Here is a 19,235-nt window from a genome sequence, read left to right on the forward strand (position 1 = left end):
AATGTAGTGTGTTCTATGTGGTGGTTAAAAACCAACACAATTTAGGGCATCCGGGAGGCTCCTCTAACTTGTATGTTGGACCAAAGCAAACCCTGGCTTTCCTCAGGCCTGGGAGGAGGGAAAGGTCACATTTACCCCGGCCCACCCTTTCTTTGGTCCTTTGCAGAACAAAGCATAGACAGACCTGAAGATCTGGCCCTATGGGTCAGTTTAATCTCTGAGATAACTCTCTTAATTTATATGGATATACCATATATATACATTTGATCCAAAGTGAGCAATTTTGACCTGAATTCTGAAAGTAATGTGCTGTCAGTGGAGTTGAGGATGGAGTGATGTAGCCGTGCAGCTCCTGACTTGTGGGAAGGTGTGGAGCAGCATTTTGCACCTGCTTCAGTCTAAAGAACTAAGGACTTGGAGATGCCATATACTTTCATTATATTCCCTTTGATATCTTGATGGAACTAACTACTCAATTACATCTTCGCTCATCAGTACACCCCAAACCATGCTTTCCTAATTACTGGCCCTTTAAAGATTCTAATTTATCGAGACACAAATGTGCAGTAAAAATACAGAAATACCAACATGGAGAGTTTCAGAATAATAAAGAATCTGTGTCCCAAGAGTTTAATCCCAGTTTCATGAAGCTTCCTTTCTTAGATATATATATATCCCTGAGAATCCAACTACAGTTGTTGTATTGCAGACTGTTCAGCAATTCTCTGGGCATTTTTCCAAGTTAATTTATTTTTAATGTCAGGCACATTATTCAATTAATTATAAAGCAAACATTGAGTTTTCAAGAGCTGTTTCTGACAAAGCTGTAGAGTAAATATGCGTGAGAACAGCAGAGCTTAAAATCTCTGTAAATTTTACCATCCAGCCCTGTTGCTATAAACAAAGGAGATAAGTCCTTAGGAGAGTGATTTACTAGAGTGAATCACAATAGATATCCTTAGTGGCCTACTAAAGGGAGGATTAATCCTTTCTCCAGCGATGGAAGTGGATATTCCATACTTCTGACAGTGGATCTTACAGAAAGCATTCAAAAGGAAAGGTAACCTTGAAATGCTTCCAAAATTCTACAAGGACCCCCATGCCTTTCACAGCTTGGCAGATTTAAAATGTCCAGCAGATCTGACTCTTCACCACAGCATTTCTATTATATCGAGAAATAGGAGGTGGAAAGAGTCAGTATCCACCAATGCCTGGTTGCTCTTGTAAGCACAAAACATCAATTTACAAGGTGTGGGATACAACCCCTTAATCTTAAAAAGGTTCCCCCCTGCTCAAGGCTGTGCTGAAAAGTTAACCCCCTCCATCACATTCACCTCATAGGCTCCTGCCAAGAGGCCGTGAGCCATGAGGAAAATAATAATTCCTGACCCTGAATTTGGCAATCAGTTTAACCCTGTGCGTGTTAGCAAGAATCAGCATGGCCAAAGTGTTCATCCTAATCAGACCTGAAGACATCACTGGGTCCAAGTAAGTTTCCATGTGCTTTTTCCATCACTGTAAAAAGATTTCCTACTGGGGGAAATAATTTAATAGTTCTTGGTATTGTCAGCATTAGTGATTAGAGGCAGTGATTCTATATCTTTAATGGGAAATTGGCAATGGAAGCCAGGACTCCCGGGTTTTCATCCTGTCTCTGCCAGACATGCTGTATGACACTGGGCAAGTCACCTCCCTTCTCTGGGCCTCAGTTTCTCTATCTTTGCAATGTGGGTAATAGCCCTGATTCTAGAAGGCCCTTAAGCACATCCCTAACATCAAGTCCATAAGTTCCAATGATGATTGTAAGCTCTTTGGGATGGGGACCATCTTTTTGTTCTGTGTTTGTACTGGTCCTATCACAATGGGGACCTGGACCATGACTGGACCGCCTAGGCACTACCACAATACAAAAAGATACATAAATAGTAATATAACTTATTTACAAGTTTAAAGTTAGGAATGTGCTTAAGGACCTTCCTGAATCCAGGCCAATAAAAGATAATGGGATCAGAGAGCTGTGTGAATTAAGGGCTTGGGGCAGATGTAAAGTGCTATGGAAGGGCTAAGTGTAAGTGTTATTGTTATCACCAATAAGTTATCACAATCCTCATGATATTTGATGGTTTTCTTTAAAGACCTAGGCCCACATCCTCTCAGGTATTTAGGTGAAATCAGCAGGAGTTAGGCACCATCTCCTGAAGTCACGTGATTAGGTGAGACTCTCAGCTTTCATTTAGAAATAAAAGTAACTTTCTACCCCTGATGGCTGCACAGAAAAGCTAGAAACCATGACATGAGTGCACCCCTAGAATCTCCAATCCCAAAAGGCAAACAAAGCCGCTCAAACGTATTATTGCTTTAAAAATCTTGTGCTTTCTAAGCCCATCTCGTGATTTTGGGGGCAGCCTGCCTGGTGATTTACTGAAGGAGTGGCAATGCTGCCATGTCCATTTCCTGCATGGTCCTGTCCCTCTCATTTTCCCTGACTTGCTCTCCATTTTAGATCTTTTTATCCTCACCTAACTTTTCTCCCCCTCTTCTTCTGATTCCAGCCCCCTCTTCTACCCTTTATCTGCCAGTCAGATTTTCCTCTACCTTTCTTCATCTCTTCCTCTTTTTCTCTCCCCCCTTCCCTTCCATAAGAACAGCCCTACTGGGTCAGATCAAAGGTTCATCTAGCTCACTATCCTGTCTTCCGACCGTGGCCAACAAACAGGTAATCATCAAGTCAAGTGACCCATCCCCTGTCACCCATTCCCAGCTTCTGGTAAACAAAGGCTAGGGACACCATTCCTGTCCATCTTGGTAATAGCCATTGATGGACCTATTCTCCATGAATTTATCTAGTTCTTTTTTGAACCCTGTTATGGTCTTCGCCTTCCCAACATCCTCTGGCAAGGGGTTCCACACATTAACTGTGTGTTGTGTGAAGAAATACTTCCTTTTATTTGTTTTAAACCTGCTGCCTATTGATTTCATTTGGTGACCCTAGATCTTGTGTTATGAGAAGTAGTAAACAACACTTCCTTATCTACTTTCTCTACACCAGTCATGATTTTATAGACCTCTATCATATCCCCCCTTAGCCGTCTCTTTTCCACGCTGAACAGCCCCAGTCTTATTAATCTCTCCTCATACAGAAACCGTTCCAGACCCGAAATCATTTTTGTTGCCTTTTTCTGACTCTGTTCCAATTCCAATATATCCTTTTTGAGATGGGGCGACCACATCTGCACGCAGTATTCAAGGTGTGGAGGAACCATGCTGCCCTTCCCCCTCATCCTCTCCCCCTCCCTTGTCTAGCTCCTCTTCCCCCTCCCCTTTCTCTTCCACCTGACCCATGGAGAAAAGGGATGGTTTTTAAGAAGACTGATAGTTACCTCCTCCAATCACTAAGCCCACAGCGCACTCCCTCCTCCCCTAGTCGTGCTTTAGCAGCCAATCTGAATCCAGGGCTAGGAGTCCCTCCCTTTGCCTCTGTCCAATCCGATGGTCGCCGGCTTCTACCTCCTCCCCCAGCCCCCGTGGGAAGGAAAGGGAGGGGGGAATGTTGTCTGAGCTTTCGTATTCTCGAAGCTGGTGGGCCCGCTGGGCTTGCCACCTCTACGCCGTTAGCGTGACTTGGCGCACTTGGCGTAGGCGCGCTAGCAGGGCTTGCGGTGCAGGCGGACGGCGGCGGCGGCGGCTTGCGGCGCGGGCAGAAGGTGAGAGCGGGGCCGGGGATGGGTCCCGGCGCCGGGCGGGTTTCGCCTGGCCCTGGGGCGCTTTCGCTCCCGGTGCAGAGCGCGGCCGGCCGAGCGGAACCGGGCCGGGAGCCGGAACCGGGACGGGGGAGCAGCGCCCGGGCCAGGCGGTTCCGCGGGCGGGGGCTGCGGTAGGATCCAGGCTGCTCCGGCCCCCGCCGGCGGCACCAGAGACCGGGCTGGGCTGGTTGCACGGGGAGGCGGAGGCGGGCAGAGACCGGACTCGGCTCATCGCATGTGTCGCTGCGCTAGGGAATGGGACAGCGCAAGCACAGCCCTAGTGTAATCCGGTGTCAGACCCCCTAGTGTAGACAGGCACTTGCCGCCAGCTCCCCTTGCAGCAGGCAGTGTGTATTACATTCGCTTTCCGCTGGTTTAAATTGGCACTGGTGAAAATGGGTCCGGCCGCATGAACTTTGCTTACGTGAGGACTCGCTCGGGGGAACCAGGGGGAACCAGGGGGAACGGGCTTTATCATTAGCGCTAGTTGGAAAAATACGAAGAAGAAATTTTTTTTTGAAACTTCCCAAAGAGTTCTGACTTCTCTGCCTCCCCCACCCCCAATTTGTTCACCAGCTCAACTGTTAGACTTGCCTTCCTTTATACATTGCTTTGAGATCTATGGATAAAAATCGTTCTAAAACAGATTAGGATTAAACACATCTTGCAAAATAGAGAGCATCCCGGGGGCAGGAAAAATGGCAGTAGGCATTAAAGGGGGAAAGGGATCTCTGAAGCAGGCGAACTGGATTCCTCCTCCTTAGATTGCAATGAGGTTGAACAGAATCTTATCCACCTAAACAGGTTTTAGAGGAGGAGCCCAGGGCTGGTTGGGACTAATTGACACGTTTCTCTCCCTGCTTGACGTTAGAGACCTGTTGGAACAGTAACAACAGATAGCAGAGACCTGGGTAATGTAGTCTCACAAGGGGAGGAGACTGAAACCGGGAAGCCTTGAATGTGCGTTCTCTAGACCCAAGATTTCTTCCTCAGACAGAAGTTCAGGATGACTTTCTCCTATCAGAGATGGCTTCTGAATGGGGCCTGATGGACACAAAGCATCACCTCCTCTAAACACGAGAACTGCAGCCAGGGGAGCTCCTGCTGGTCCGGAGCTTGGATTTTTCTCCCTCTTTTTCCTCCTTGGAGATGTTCCAGAGGTTTACTCTGTTCTCTTCCTCCTCACCTGAAGTCTGCCAGGGCAATGATCCCACAGCCAGATCCGACCACCAAAGAGAGAAGAGGATTGTGCATTTAAAGCTGGGCGGTCATTGCAATTGAACTGAAATTTACACTCTCCTCACACTCCTGAAACAACTGCCTGTTCCTCTGTTTATCTGTGTGCATCTTGAGAAGCTGCTCTCTGACTCTGATTTTATTCTGAGTTCCTGGACTTTTCTCACTGAGCCTGCCCATGGCTTTCCTGATGAAGAAAAAGAAGTTTAAATTTCAGACTAGTTTCACGCTGGAGGAGCTGACGGCTGTTCCCTTTGTGAATGGTGTTCTGTTCTGCAAAATCAGGCTGCTGGATGGAGGGGACTTTGCTAGTTTGTCTTCCAGGTAAGAGGCTCTGTGTAATTCTCTCTTCTCACCACCCTCATACTCCTCCTTTCCTGGTTAAATTGTGTTGGACTGAGTTGTTAAGTATGTTGCTAACACTTGCCTGCCTCTTCCACGTGATTTTAATAATCCTAGTGCATGCCATTTCTCTTCTCCCATCTGGTCATAGCCCTGAGTCTGGTCATTGTTGGCCAGCTGTATGTGTGTGGCCTCTGATCAGAATTGAATTGAATTCTTCAGCTGTGTGGGGGTGACATTTCTGAAAAATATTGGGGTCTGTTGATGAACACTTTGGTTTACAAGTCTCTCCTCCTCCCCTCCCCCCAAAAAAGAGGGGAAAAAAAGCTCATACATACTACATATGAAAGAAATAACCAAACTGTACTTTTGCCTAATGAGAAACTTAGTAGAAAATTGCATCTAAACTGATCAAATGAACCCTGCTCAACTTTTCTCTCCCTGTTTGCTTATAAATTACTGTCCTTGGTAAGGGTTGAAGTACCTTGCTTTGCATTGCAAATTGCCATGCAAAGGGAAACGGCTGCCTGGAAGTTAATGTTGTTAGTTTCAAAACCATGGTTTATTTTCTCGATGAGTGCCGTTGAGCCTCTTGTTTGCTGTAACTCTTCTTTAACGAGCAAAACACTGCAGCAATAATGTAATCTGTAACATTTGGGCTACTTCTGTAGAATTCTTTTATAAGGCCCCTTTCCCGTTGTGGATTGGCTTAGATTCTCTCTGCCTGCTTGGGGGGTCTTTGTCCCCACTCTCACTACAAACTGCTAATCAAAATCTGTTTTGTTGCGATCTATGCACATTGATTATCACCTCCTGCTATGCAAACACAAATTTCAAAACAGCCCTGGACTTGCTGACTTACTGCCTCAGTATGGTTAGGACAGCCTTCAGTAGTTTTCAAAATCTGTTTTTATATTAACCCAAGCATAATTAATCTTATTTCAAGGTAGCTGTTAGTGTCACTTGGTCTCCAGAGGCTCTTATGGCACTGTATACTGAGAATGGTGGGAGCTGTTCCATTGTAGAGGAAAGGGTTTTTACTGGCCAACTGTAAACCTTTTCTACCTTGCAAACATCTATGTGTGTCTGAGCACCAAGGCCTGATTTTTGCAGAAGTGTCGAACACCTCAACTCTAGTTTAAGGTTGTGGGAGCTGCTGCACCTCTGGAAAAACAGACCCTAAGTGAGTTCCTCCCAGGAAAAAGTCTATCAAAATAACTCTTCCTTGCAATTTTCTCCCAGTTAGATTCCTGGGTTTGGTAGAAGTAGCTTATCTCAGGAATTTTAGCTGTATGTGAGCTTGGGAAGGAATTAACCCCTTTACTTCCTAGATCAGCTCATTTATTTGGAAACTATTCCAGGTGAACTTGGGCTCCCAGACTAGGTTTCAAGATTCTTCCTGTTGTCCTAGAAAGCAGGTTGCAGGAGTGCAGGTTTGGTGCTACTTCCAGCCTTGTGGGTCAGCATTTTATGTGAGTTTTTTTTAGCTGTTTGAGGTTCAGGAGTTTTCTCTGCATGTTCAGGTGCTTGCGGAGATCATCTGTAATTTAAACCAAATGCATACCTTACTCTGACTCCGCTTGACTGCTCATAAACCAGCAAAAGGGGAAGCAGGATGTTGGGTTTGCTGCCTTTCCCATAGTCTGTCTTTGGTCTAACTGAAAGCATGTGGGAAACCTGTTCCTATTAGAAAAGATACTAGGCTCATTGGGATTAATTCATTTGAGCTCTTCCAAACCTTGGTCTCTTGCAGTCTCTCTAATTATAAGAAACAATCTTCTAGGAATTGCCAGAAGAAGTAGGCTTACCGTGTACTGAGGATTCCCAGACTTGCCTTAGTTTACTGCCTTTTCCATTTTACTGTGACCCTTTTGAAATTCTAAAGATTTGAGGAAACGTTAGCGGGAATTAAGAGAGATTAGATCCATGCTGAATTGGAAGTTTATATGTGACTAAGAATTTAGCTAGAGGCTGTGATTCTTTTTTTGGCACCAGAACATTTCCAGAAGAGACTGGATCCCAAGGTGCTTGCTGGGCAAACCATTTAGTGTAAGGGAGATTCTTGCTGTGTTGATTATGGTGTGGTACACAACCACTGTACAACTTCTAAATGCTGACTGTCATCGGCAATAGAATGTCAGGTATTCCCTTCTACAGAAATTTTTCATGACTGGGGAAGCAGAACAGCTGCCACTGCGCTCCACCCATGACCCGTCCGAAAGAAGAGAGGTGGAAACAACATTTGGTTAAGGAAGCCTGTGTACCATAGGGAAGACTTATAATGGATTTTAAAATTGGCTTAGCTGAACTGGTTTTAAAAACTGTAAGGAAATTTCCCAGATTAGGCCAGTTTTTGATATAGAAGGAGCCCTTTTGGGGTTTCAGTGGAAGAATTCCTTCTTTTGGAAACTGACCCGCAAAAGAGACATCTCTCTCCTGGTACTTGCCATGGACTTTTAGTTAAGAAACCCATGGACACAAGTGTGAAAGTTTTGGTGAGAGTTCAGGGAGGAGGCATATATGATCTCACTTAGTAGCATTAACTGGGTCAGATTGATGTGGCCAAGCAGTTTAATAACCCAAACTGTGTAAAGGAGAAGTTTAGGAAGCTTTATTCCCATATCCCAGCAGCATATCTTTGTTCCAAGAGTGTTCCAACCTGAACTGCATATACATGGTCCTGTTCCATGCTGTAGAGTTGGAGGAGGCCCTCTGGGTTGTGGGGCATGCCGATTCCAGCCAGAGAATGTTAAAGCCCTAAGTCTGGAACCCTCTCCTTTAATTGAAACTGTAGCCAGTAGCTCCTCTGGCTGAGGCAGACGCAAAACAGCCTAGCTAAGAGGGGAACCTGTCCAAAATGCATTATGACTTAACGCGTTTAGGAATTCAGACTATCCTGGAAAAGCTCCAAGTCCCGTGAGCGTTTCCAGCTGGTTTGGAGTTCTCATTTTCAGAAGTGTGCCCTCTTATGCACACAAGCTGTCTTGGCGGTCCACATTAGGACTTTGTGATCTTACAGTATGAACTTGCAAGCTGTAAATTCCTTTTCACATTTTCCCCCTTAATCAAGTCCTCTCCTAATACAGCCTGGAAGAGTCCTGTGAGGATAAGATTTATCTTATCAATGTCCATTTACAGTGATCTGGTGGAAGTGCAGGCTATTGTTTTGTGTTGGTTTAGTGCTGTCTCGTTGGAGTACAGAACCTGGTGTTCATGAAAGCACTGTTTTTTAGAGCCAGGCATAGGGCAAGCAGGTGCTGTGCAAGTTTTCCTACACAGCTCTATCAATATGCCTCTCAGCTGTATACGATCAAGGTATTTAAAAATCCTCAATCACTGTTGTATCAGAGTGCCTCCCAAGTATTCAAAATAGAAATAAAGAGCAGGGCATCAACATGATGTATTCATGGCCACTGGTCTTTCTAAGCAGATCAGCTGCTGCATTTTTTTCCCCGCTAAAGCTTTTCCAAGGTGTGTACCTTTCATCTTCAGTGTTACAATAACCTAATCTAGAGATCTCAAATGCATACATCACCACAGCCACTCTCTCTACGATAGGATCAGGCTCAGTCCTCTAGCCACTTTCAGGTGGAAGTGGACCTCCCCTGGGGCTTGCATGATCAGCCAGTATCACCAATAAACCCCAAAGGGGGACACAGGCTGGAAACTGACATTAGAAGTTGAGGGTTAATGAGATATTCAAAACAGAGACAGCATTACCACAGCATTGTCTGAGTTGTGTGATAGCCAAATGCCCCTTATCCAGGTGCTGATGTTGGCTATCCATTCAGAAAGCTGGGGGACAGTGCTGTCTACCTCTGATGTAAAAGAGCTGAAGTGCCAGGTGTCATCCACCTATGGCTGACCCTTTAGCCTGTGTGGTTTTGCTGGCTCTCCAGTAGTTTCATATTGGTGTTGAATATTCTAAGGGAGAAGACTGAGATTTGTGGGAGTCTGCAACCAATGACTCTCGAGGTGGAATGCTTGTCCATGTGATCTGGGTTCTGCAAGAACTGAGCCATTTCAGGACACTTCCATTCATCCCTGGAGGTGGAGAATCTCTTGCACGTAACCATCTATCTGTTCCATTAAATTCAGTTGATAGTTCTAGTTTCTTAAAGACCATACTCCTTTTGGCTGGTGTAGCATCTTAGCTTGGTTTCCTCAGTGCCTCTAGCTCAGTGATCCCCAAACTGTAGGGCATGCCCCCCTAGCGGGGAATGAAGGAACATTCACGGGGCATAGTGGGACCCAGGCCAACCGCCATCGGGGGTGGGCAGAGAGTGCCCCTAGTCCTGCTCTGCCCTAGTTCTCCAGCCTCAGCCACTGGCTCTGGACACGGCTCCAGCCACAGCTCTGGCCCCATCTGCAGCTCTGCTCCTGGACCCAGCCCCATCTGCAGCTCTGGCTCCAGCCTCTGCTCCTGGACCCAGCACCTGACCATAGCTCTGGGGGGTGGACAGAGTCCATTACAGGTAAGGTAGGGTGTGTCCTAAAAGTTTGGGGGCCACTGCTCTAACACTTGAACTCTAGCTTAGGCCAGGGGACTAATTTTTTCCTCTTTCTTTCTTCCACAAATTAACAGCTGCTCATTGGCAAAGTGAAGTGGAGGAGTTGTGATCCAGGAAGCGCTGACCCCGTTAGGGTGGTCTGGCTCATTAGGAGGCTTTTCCGTGCTGTAGGTTGGGCTGAGGAAGTTGCTGATGTGGAGTCTTATGACTTTCAGCTAAGTGCTATAAGAGTCTAAGGCCACTTCCTCTGCTGACTGCAGTGTTCACAAACTTACCCCAGAGAAACTGAAGGCAAAGTAGCTGGCGTTTGGAGATGCACTTGGTGTAGCTGATGGTCCCATTTGAGTTAGGGTCTGGCTCTCAGTGTAGCAGTGACTTTGTTTGCTCTTCCGGATGAAAAATCTGTTTGCTTTAGATAACTCCTTCCCCCAAAGGATACCGAAGCACTTTACAGCTGCACTTGTACAGCACCACTGAAATGCAGCTGCCTCTGGGGTCAAAGGGAGTACAGTACTCAGCACCCCACACAGCAGAGGAAGATGCAGAAGTCTGGGCAAGAACATCAGGGCAAACCTCTGCTTTTTTAAAATGTGCCATGAGGTCTTTCATGTCCACACGGAATAGGCAAGATGCTTTTTTTATCAAGGTCTTGTCTGAAAGAGCAAAATGTGGCACATTGCTTCCAGTTCTTCAGTGGATGAAGGGCTGACTCAGTCCTGCTGGGATTTAAACCTGTTTCCACATAGTCTAGGTATGTCACACTTTAAGTGTAGGGAATTACACAATCACCCTCCATAGTTAGTCCCTGCCAGCATTAGCAAAATAATTGTCTATAATGATGGGACAGGATGGGGCAGCCAAATTCTGCCATAGGTTATTCTCTTGAGATCCCACTGATTTCTGAGGTGAGGGTGTCTGACTGAGGGCAGAATTTGGGCAACTCCTTGTGTAGTAGAGCCAGGCTTGCTTCATCCCAGCATCTGCAAGTGCATGCAGCAGGGTGATTTCTGAAGTGCTCTCGCTGCAAGCGTAGCTGGAAGGAAAGGCCTTCCTTGTGCAGAGACAGAAAGCTCTTGATAGCCCTGAACAACATCACCAGATACAGGAGTTGAGGGCACAATTCTCAGCTACTGGCTGAGGAATGACATTGGGGGCCTTAATGGAGGAGGCATTTGAATGCAGTCTGGTGGAAACAGCTCTCCTATACGATACAACACAATCTAATTCAGGATACTGTCTGCTTAAGAGACCATACCAATACACACACACTTTGACAGTGGTCTCCAGACTTTAGAGGGTCATGCTCCCTCCCCCCCGATCCATCACACACAGCAGGCTGGGAATGGGGCCAAGGCTCGAGGGAAGGGGACGTAGATAGGACTAAGGGGCCGAGGCTGGGGCCACAGCTGGAGGTGGAGTGAGGACGGAGCTGTGGCCAGGGGTCAGGCTGCAACCAGACTGCAATGGGGGCCAGCAGCTGAGCCCATGGCCAGGTGAGGCCCTGTCCCCAGTCTCAGCCCTGGGCTGGGAACGGGGCCAGGCGTGGGTGGGACTGGAGCAGAGATGGGGGCAGGGAGGGGCTGGGTGGCTCTCCCTTGCCACCCCCTGTGGGTGCTGGCCCAGGTCCCGTCACACCCCCCTTGCTGAAGGCCGCACAGTTCGGGGGCCTCTGCTTTAAGAGTTAGAAAACAACATAGAGAGAAACTAAGATGTATAGACAATAGAGAAAAACAGTCTTCATCTGAGGTTTTAAACCCAACGGAGTCAATGAGGTAGGGAAAATCCAGATAGCAAGACCTACAGAGAAGTCTTTTCCACTGACCGAAGTAAGATGGGAGTGACAGAGGAAGCCAGCGCTGAAGAAACCAGGAGGGAGAAATAAAGTAAGATACAATGGCAGATTGTTGTGAGCTGACTGCGAACAGTCAGGTGCGGTGCCGTCTCCAAGCTACCTCGGAGCTGCTGTGTTTATATCACATTTTCTTCATACTTCCCCAGCCTGTGGTTTTGTATGCCTGTAGCTCATACACCTGCGGCATCTCACAGAAACTTCATTCTGAGCTGTTGCCTAATGCTAAGCCAGTCTGTTCCTGTTGTAGGTCACAGTTGAAGAATTCTGTTAACCTTTTGCAAAACGATGTGAAAACTTTCCTGCTATAGGGGCTATATCCTGTTGTGTAAGGATAGTCCTGTAGATGCCATAGCTCTGACTTCCTGTCCTGCCTGGTGCCTCTGAGATCGGGGTTCTATGACAGAAGATGGAGTGTGACTTTATTCTCTGTAACTGACATGCCGTGGAAAGCTCCAGTAGACATGATGGGACAAGGATCACATTTTTCTCCACTCCTTTCTGATCACTGATCCAGCACCAGTGCTTGCTCTGCCAGCTAACACTTACAGCCTTTCCCATATGACTTTGAGCAGCCCATATTTCAAAAATTGCCCACTAGAAATAAATTTTCTAGAGCGGGGGTAGGGAACCTGTGACCCTGTTGTTTAAAAAGTTGCAGTATCTTCTGTCCACTCCATTGTGGATTTAGGCCCAGTGCAGGAGATGAGAGGGGGGCACAGAAACCTGGGAGATAAATCCTCCTTCCCTTTATTTAGGAGGATAGTTACAAACCTTTAGAGGGGAAAGAATAACCAGCTTTTGGTTCATCTCTCTTGGTGAGTTGTAATCTGTTTGAGCAATACATGTGTGCCTTTGGGACCTTGTGGTTTTGGGGCACATCTGCTGGTATTTTAATAGGCTATAAGTTGCCCATGCCAAACTGTTCTAGTACTGGTTTCTAGATTAATACCAGGGCGGCTTATATTTTATTGCAGAAAATTGCATCTGCTGTTTGAGTATTCTGGGAAAAAACACCCACTTCTGCTCTTCGAAATCAGAAACCACTTTTCCTTCTGGGGAAGTCTAAACATTGGCATGTGTCTTTGGAGCACCCCAGGCATCCAGGCTCCCTGCCTGCTTGACTGGAGAGGATCATGTCTGTGGGAGGATGAAGATGACATGTCTGGATATGCAATCTCCTGTATCTAACGGGATTTGTTTGGTGTGCTTCCTTGTGGATTCATTGCTGTATGCCGTTAGAAAATTGGGATTTTAAGCTCCTTTCGGGTGGATAAAAATTGTTTTGTAGCTTTGGCTCGTCAAATACTGGCCCACAATCTTATTGGGTCCATGCTGGACTCTTGGTCTGGTAATAGTGTTTTCCTCTGGTACGGGCCTAGGACCTCAGACCAGTAATTTAACTCTTCTTGTGAGAGGTGTCAGTGCCTTGTCCCACCCTAGCACACATGATTTAGAGAAACTCCCTTTCTTTTCCTGCTGACTTTTGCTCTTTGCCCACGTCTCTTTTTGCACTGGCTGGAAGGCATAGTATATAATCACTGTTATCACTGTGTCAGGAGTTAATGTCTTCGATACCATATAGCTGGGCTTTGAATTTCGTTTAAGTGCCTTGGTTTGGAAGGCACTTCCCACTAGACAAACAGTTGCACTTGTGTTCAGAGGAGGAACAGCATCATTGGTTATCTGTAGCCTGTTGATGAGCGAGGAAGGAATTGTTCTGCTGGAGCTGAATTTGCTGATTTCTGTGAAAGTCTCTGTTTTCCTTTACTACTTATGGGGTCATCCCTTCTAGACGTGTTGATGTGGCTGATATGAGGGAAGTGAGATGGGATATGGAAGTGAGGAGGGAGAATGAAAAGTAAGCACAAGGAGACTTGAGGTCTGGAAGGAGGCTGCGGTGTTGGGGAGACGCCATGTTCTTGATATGCCATAGCAAAGGCATTCGATGGCTGGCATGGATGCTTTCCCTTTCAAACAGCAATAGCTGAGCTTAGAAAACATGAGGATCATGCCTTCAGTGTGGCTGAGTTTATCAGTACTCTGGGTGAAGGGAGACCTTGGCAGGGTCCTGTATTTACAGTCTGCAGTGGGAATGAGTTAGGCCATAAAGAAGAGCCTTTTGCTGGGTTGTGCAGAAAGTGGGACTCTGAACAACTGAACATCAGTTGTAGATTGGTTCTGCAGGCTGCTGCCCTCAGAAAAGGTTGTGGGATAAAGTGTTCTAGCAGAGCTGAAATAAGAAGATCTGGAGCTTTAAGTAGGATCTCTGAAGCTGAGCCTCTTAAGAGACAGCCTCACCTTGGATCTCTTGCCCTGAAACTCACTTGAAACCAACACTGAAGGCTAGAAGGCTTCCTTTGAGGAGTCACTTTTGGTAAAGATGCATGTTAAGAAACATTTTGCCTCTCTTACCCTTCTATCCTTTATCTCTGAGTAGTACAAAATGCAGGCAGCTGAGTTTCTAAAGTGTCTTAAGTGAATGATTCCTTGTCCTCCGTGTCTGTGGAGCCGTAGCAGCTCCGGGACTGACTACCTCAGCTCTGTGTCTGTCTTGCCAGCTGCCAGTCCATGGGGGGAAAGGGGATGACACAGGGTAAGCTGGGTCAGGGTCCTGCCACCTTTGCACTTCCCTCTATATCACACCCCGACTGTCCAAGTGGGCTGAGAGGCAAGGAGCTGAAGTCAGATCCTCCATGTGCCAGGAAGCAGAGACTGCGTTGGGCCTTGTCTCCTGGCCCTGAAGCTAAACGGAAGGGTGGTAGCTGTGCTGAGGGTAGGTGTACATTGGCCCTGCTCTAAAATAATCTGGCTCATCTGCAGCCTAAGAGAGTGGCTAGGATTGGCGGTAGTTTTACTGTAGCTGTTAATCAACAGGAAGTGCCCTCTCAAAATAGAGTGGAAGTGGGTTTGGGGTTTGTGTTGTAGGAAGATTAAACACACCAATTCTGCTTTAAGAACAAAACTGCAGAAGAAACAAAACCCAAATATTTCCTAGCAGCTCTCTAATGAGAATCTGATCACTGAATATCTCTGCTTTAAGCAGTGGAGACCCCCAGCCCACATGGTGGGCTGAAAGATTCTGCCTAGCGTACACCTAGGTGTGTACTTGTAGGAAGAGGCTTGATGTCCGACACACCCCTCATTTCAGTTCTGTTGCTGGAATGTACTTTGTGGGTAAGACTGCTGCAGGGTTCAGAGGCTAAAATGAAGCTTGACAAACCTTCTAGAATTGCTTTTCAACTAGCTTGTTTTCCCCTTAGCTTTTTAGCACCTGGGCTGAACTTTCCAGGACTTGGGTCATGGCTACGGCCACATTACACAAGAAAGGGTGTTTGTGTCTTTGGGCTTGGAGGATGGGCAGAAGAATGGAAGAGACTTGTGTCCAGGATTTTCAGTGGGTTCGCTTCAGAATGGATTGATTTAAATCAATTTTAGTCTTGTTTTGCATTTGTACTCTTCAGTTACTTTCTTAGAGATGTTGGGGGAGCAATAGCTCAGTGGTTTGAGCATTGGACCGCTAAACCCAGGGTTGTGAGCTCAATCCTTGAGGGGGCCATTTAGGGATTTGGGGCAAAAAGCTGGGGTTTGCTCCTGCTTTGAGCAGGGGATTGGACTAGATGGTCTCAAGAGGTCCCTTCCAACTCTGACATTCTATGATTCTCACTGCTTGGTAACCATTAAAATGTTGATTTGCAACTAAATAGAGCCTTTGCGCTAAATTTGGTATTGCTTTTTGATAACCTGAATGCACTATTTACACACTTAAGTGTTTATATAGCTCAGAGATGGACAGACTATGGCCCATGGGGCTGTCCTGCCTGGCTCTTGAGCTCCCGGCCTGCCCCGGCCCCTCCCCTCCAGCCTCAGTTTGCTGTGCTGGCAGCGTGGTGGCATGGCTGGCTACGGCTGGGCGGCGCGGCTTGGGCAGATTTGCCAATGAACACAGGGTGTCCTGGCACAGGCCCCCCCAACAACAGGGGGACCCAGGGCTGGGCACACATCCCGCGCACAGGGGGAGGGGATGCACTGCGGGGGCAGAGGAGCAGACAGGCGATGTGGGTGGCGGGAACGTGGGCGGAGGATTCAGGGGGAGCACCGGACAGCTGTGCAGCCAGCCAGAGAGAAGTGGTGCTTTGAAGGGGAAACTGCCGCTTCTCTCCAGCTCCACGGCTGCCCCTGCTTCTCCTGAGTCCTTTGCCCATGTTCACAGGGCTACATTCCAAAAGGGGCTGGGGGGTGGCGGTTAGGAGCAGGGGATCCCGGGAGGGGGCAGTCAGGGGACAAGGAGCAGTGGGGGTTGGATGGGCTGGGGGTTCTGAGAGGGGCTGTTGGGGCGGAAAGTGGGAGAGGGTGGATGGGGGTAGGGGGCAGGCTGTTTGGGGGGCCACAGCCTTCCCTACCCAGCCCTCCATACCGTTTCGCAACCCCGATTAAATTCCCACACAAAATGGCTTTTATTAGTTAAATAAATCTTACCTAAAATGTGCTGGATATGTAAGGGAAAAAAGTGTGTTTATCAAAATACTTCTGTGTTTAAAACTGATTTAATAAGCAAAGGAAATATCTATAGTTAGTGAATTGAACTGGTTGGTTCTGGTGACCCTGTTCTTTGCGATTTTAGAACTAGTCATCTGATTGTCTCAGACCTCATTTTTATTCATAAGATTGGAAGAGGAAAATAAGACTTCCTGCTCTTTAAGCTCCCAGTCCATTTCTGAACTTTGAATGAACTAGTCATTGAACTAAACTAGCTGAATAAACTGAAATGAAGAAAAACAGCATCTTCTGCAGCTGCAGAAAAGTCTACTGCTGTCAAAAACTGGTTTAGCACTTCAGCAAACTGTGTTAGCTGATGCTTAGCCAGTGACTTCCACCAGTTCATGGTTTCACTCTTTCCAAGTTTGCTGCTCAAGTTTTATTGTTTGAATATTTTTTTATTTAACTTAATCTATCAAAATCATTTAAAGATTTTAATTTAGTAATTTAAGAATTTTAATAGATTAAGACCTTAATATAAATTTGTCATAATTTCAAATATAATTTTAACTAGGTTTATTTTTTAAAATAAAGTGTTTAAATTAAAAAAATTTGACAAATCAAAAGACATTTATTTTTATCCACTCTGCTTCCTTTTGGTGTCTTTTCTTCATCCCTCCAGCCATTCTTCTCCTTAATTTGGCTGTCGTCTTGATCTCATATTCCTCCTCTGTGTTTTCTTTGTATTTCTCCTGAGTCTTGATCCATCTTTGTGTCATGCTAAATTCAAGGGCAGAATTTAAGGTGCTTGTAGTGCACTGATCTTTCCAGGGTCATTCCTAGTGTTCCTCAGTATAGAAACAGGCAATAGCTAGGCTTAGGAATGTAGAAATTGCATGTATCAGATCAGTCTGGGGCCGGTCTGGTCAGGTATCCTGACTCCAGCAGTGGCTGCGACCAGATGCTTCAAAGGAAGAGGCAAGAAATAGAACTCTGCTGTAGGCAGCAATGGAATCACCTGTCCATAGGTAAAGAGTCTTACCAATCCCCATTAGTCAGATTGGTTTATGCCTTGAAGCATGTGGGCTTTTGTTTTCATTCATACTTCAGTAACACTGGATGGCTTCATGTTTATAAATGTCCAATCGAACTCTACTTAGTCAGCCTCAGTGCTACCCTGAGTGGTGGTGGGTTCCATTTGTGTGGAGAACATATTTCTGCTTTTTGGCTTTAGATTTGCAGCCTTCCAATTTCATTGAATGTCCCCTTGCTCTTGTATCCAAGGAGTGAATGACTAGCTGTGCCGGATACACCTTGACTGTGCTGTTCTCTCCAAAGATCAGCCTCTGAGACAGCAACATTGGGAGTGACAGTTTTGCCTGATGTGTTTAGGGAGTTCTCAAGTTTACACGAAGAGCGGGGGGAAAATCTGGGTGCTGAATGTCTGAAGATAACATGGTACTAGGAAACGTTCAGAAAGGTGCTAAGTCTAGAAATAGATTTCTGCAGCTTGAGATCTGATAACAGCCAGGAAGACAGGTGATTGTTACAGTGCTGTAAATGGGTGTTGGCATGCAATGTGAACAAGCGTCCTGCAGATGGGATAAAAATGTGCTACAAATGGGAGAAGGTTCTCAATTGTACTGTGGTGTGGACTCTGACGGTGCACTTGGGCACCACCTGAGAGTGACTCAGCATTGAGCATGCCCAGGCATGTCAGGATATTCCCTCTGGACTGCTTTTAATAACCCTGGGTTTGAGTTTCAGGCTCATTATGCTGATAGGTCCTGCATTAAAGACTTGAGCCAAATCAGTGGCTATTGAAACCCGTTGTGTTGGTGGTATTACAGTAGAGGTGAACTTGGCCTATTTTACATGTGATTCTTGGTTTTTCTTAATTTCTGAGGTCTGTTTTTGCACAGAGGACTTTTTCTTGTATATCTGGTGATGTAACAGCAACATCTTGTACACTGTAATAGGAATATGATCAGATTTTTCACACTTCAATGGTAAAAGAGCCATATGTGGCTCGCAAGCCACTGTTTGGTCACCCCTGTTGTAGAGCTTCAGATGAACGGTTTCAAACCCTTTCCCCTGGTCTTATCCTACTTAGATCATGATTTTCCCAAAGATAAGTCAGCGACAGAGCTGAGATTAGAACCCAGGAGTTCTGACCCCTAGGGTGTGTCTTCACTGCACAATTAATTTGGGCTTTTACTTAGGTGTTGCCTCAACCCTTCTGTTCATGCTGTCATAAACAGATAGCTAAGGGTAAATGTTTCTTTTACCTGTAAAGGGTTAACAAAGGGAACCAAACACCTGACCAGAGGACCAATCAGGAAACCGGATTTTTAAAAGCTCAGGGAGGGAATGGTTGGGTGTGTCCCTTTGTGTTGTCTTTTGTCTGTTTTCGGCTGTGACGAGGGATCTTACATCTTCAATACACTTCTAATCTTCAGTTTCACGAGTTGTGGTACAAAGTAGAAACAATAGGCTTTTATTGTTTTTTTTTTGTATTTACATGTGTGTAGTTGGCTGGAGATGTTTAAATTGTATTTCTTTTTGAATAGGCTGTTTATTCATATCTTTCTTTTAAGCAATTGACGCCTGTAATATTGTTATCTTGATAAGGAGAACATTTTTAGTTGTTTTCTTTTCTTTTTATAAAAAGCTTTTCTTTTTAAAACCTGTTGGATTTCTTTCTAAAGTTGAGGCTCTAGGGGTTCACGAAATCCTGTACAGGATTATGGTCTCTCTCAGGGAAAGACTGGGGAAGGGGAAAAACGAGGAGGGTGGGAGTAAATGCCGTCTTTTTGTAATTCAAAGGCGTATTAAGTACAGTAATCTTCCAGGATAATCCACGGAGGGGAAGCCTGGGGAGAAAGTAAAGAGAAGACAAGGGGAGGGGGGTATTTCCCTTTGTGGTAAGACTCAGGGCATCTGAGTCTTGGGGTCCCCCAGGGAAGGTTTTGGGGAGACCAGAGTGAGCCAAACACTGGAAATTTTTGGCTGGTGGCAGCACTATAAGATCCAAGCTGGTAATTAAGCTTGGAGGTTTCATGCAGGCACCCACAT

The 19,235-nt window shown here is 46.1% G+C and overlaps 1 protein-coding gene across 2 annotated transcripts in view; it reads left to right on the forward strand.

The window, feature by feature from the left end:
* Positions 1-3,564: 3,564 nt before the first annotated feature.
* The window catches only part of EEIG1 (estrogen-induced osteoclastogenesis regulator 1), a 44,892-nt gene continuing 29,221 nt past the window's right edge, over positions 3,565-19,235 (forward strand). Inside the window, exons 1-2 of one of the 2 annotated variants that reach the window (XM_032797727.2) lie at positions 3,565-3,704; positions 4,615-5,303. In XM_032797727.2, coding sequence (XP_032653618.1) covers positions 5,158-5,303 — 146 coding nt within the window. In that variant the 5' untranslated portion in view covers positions 3,565-3,704; positions 4,615-5,157. Of the gene's footprint in view, positions 3,705-4,547; positions 5,304-19,235 lie in introns of both variants that reach the window. The other variant, XM_032797726.2, reaches the window with a different exon arrangement.

This window comes from Chelonoidis abingdonii, chromosome 24 (genome assembly GCF_003597395.2).
Source record: "Chelonoidis abingdonii isolate Lonesome George chromosome 24, CheloAbing_2.0, whole genome shotgun sequence".
NCBI classification, from domain to species: domain Eukaryota; kingdom Metazoa; phylum Chordata; order Testudines; family Testudinidae; genus Chelonoidis; species Chelonoidis abingdonii.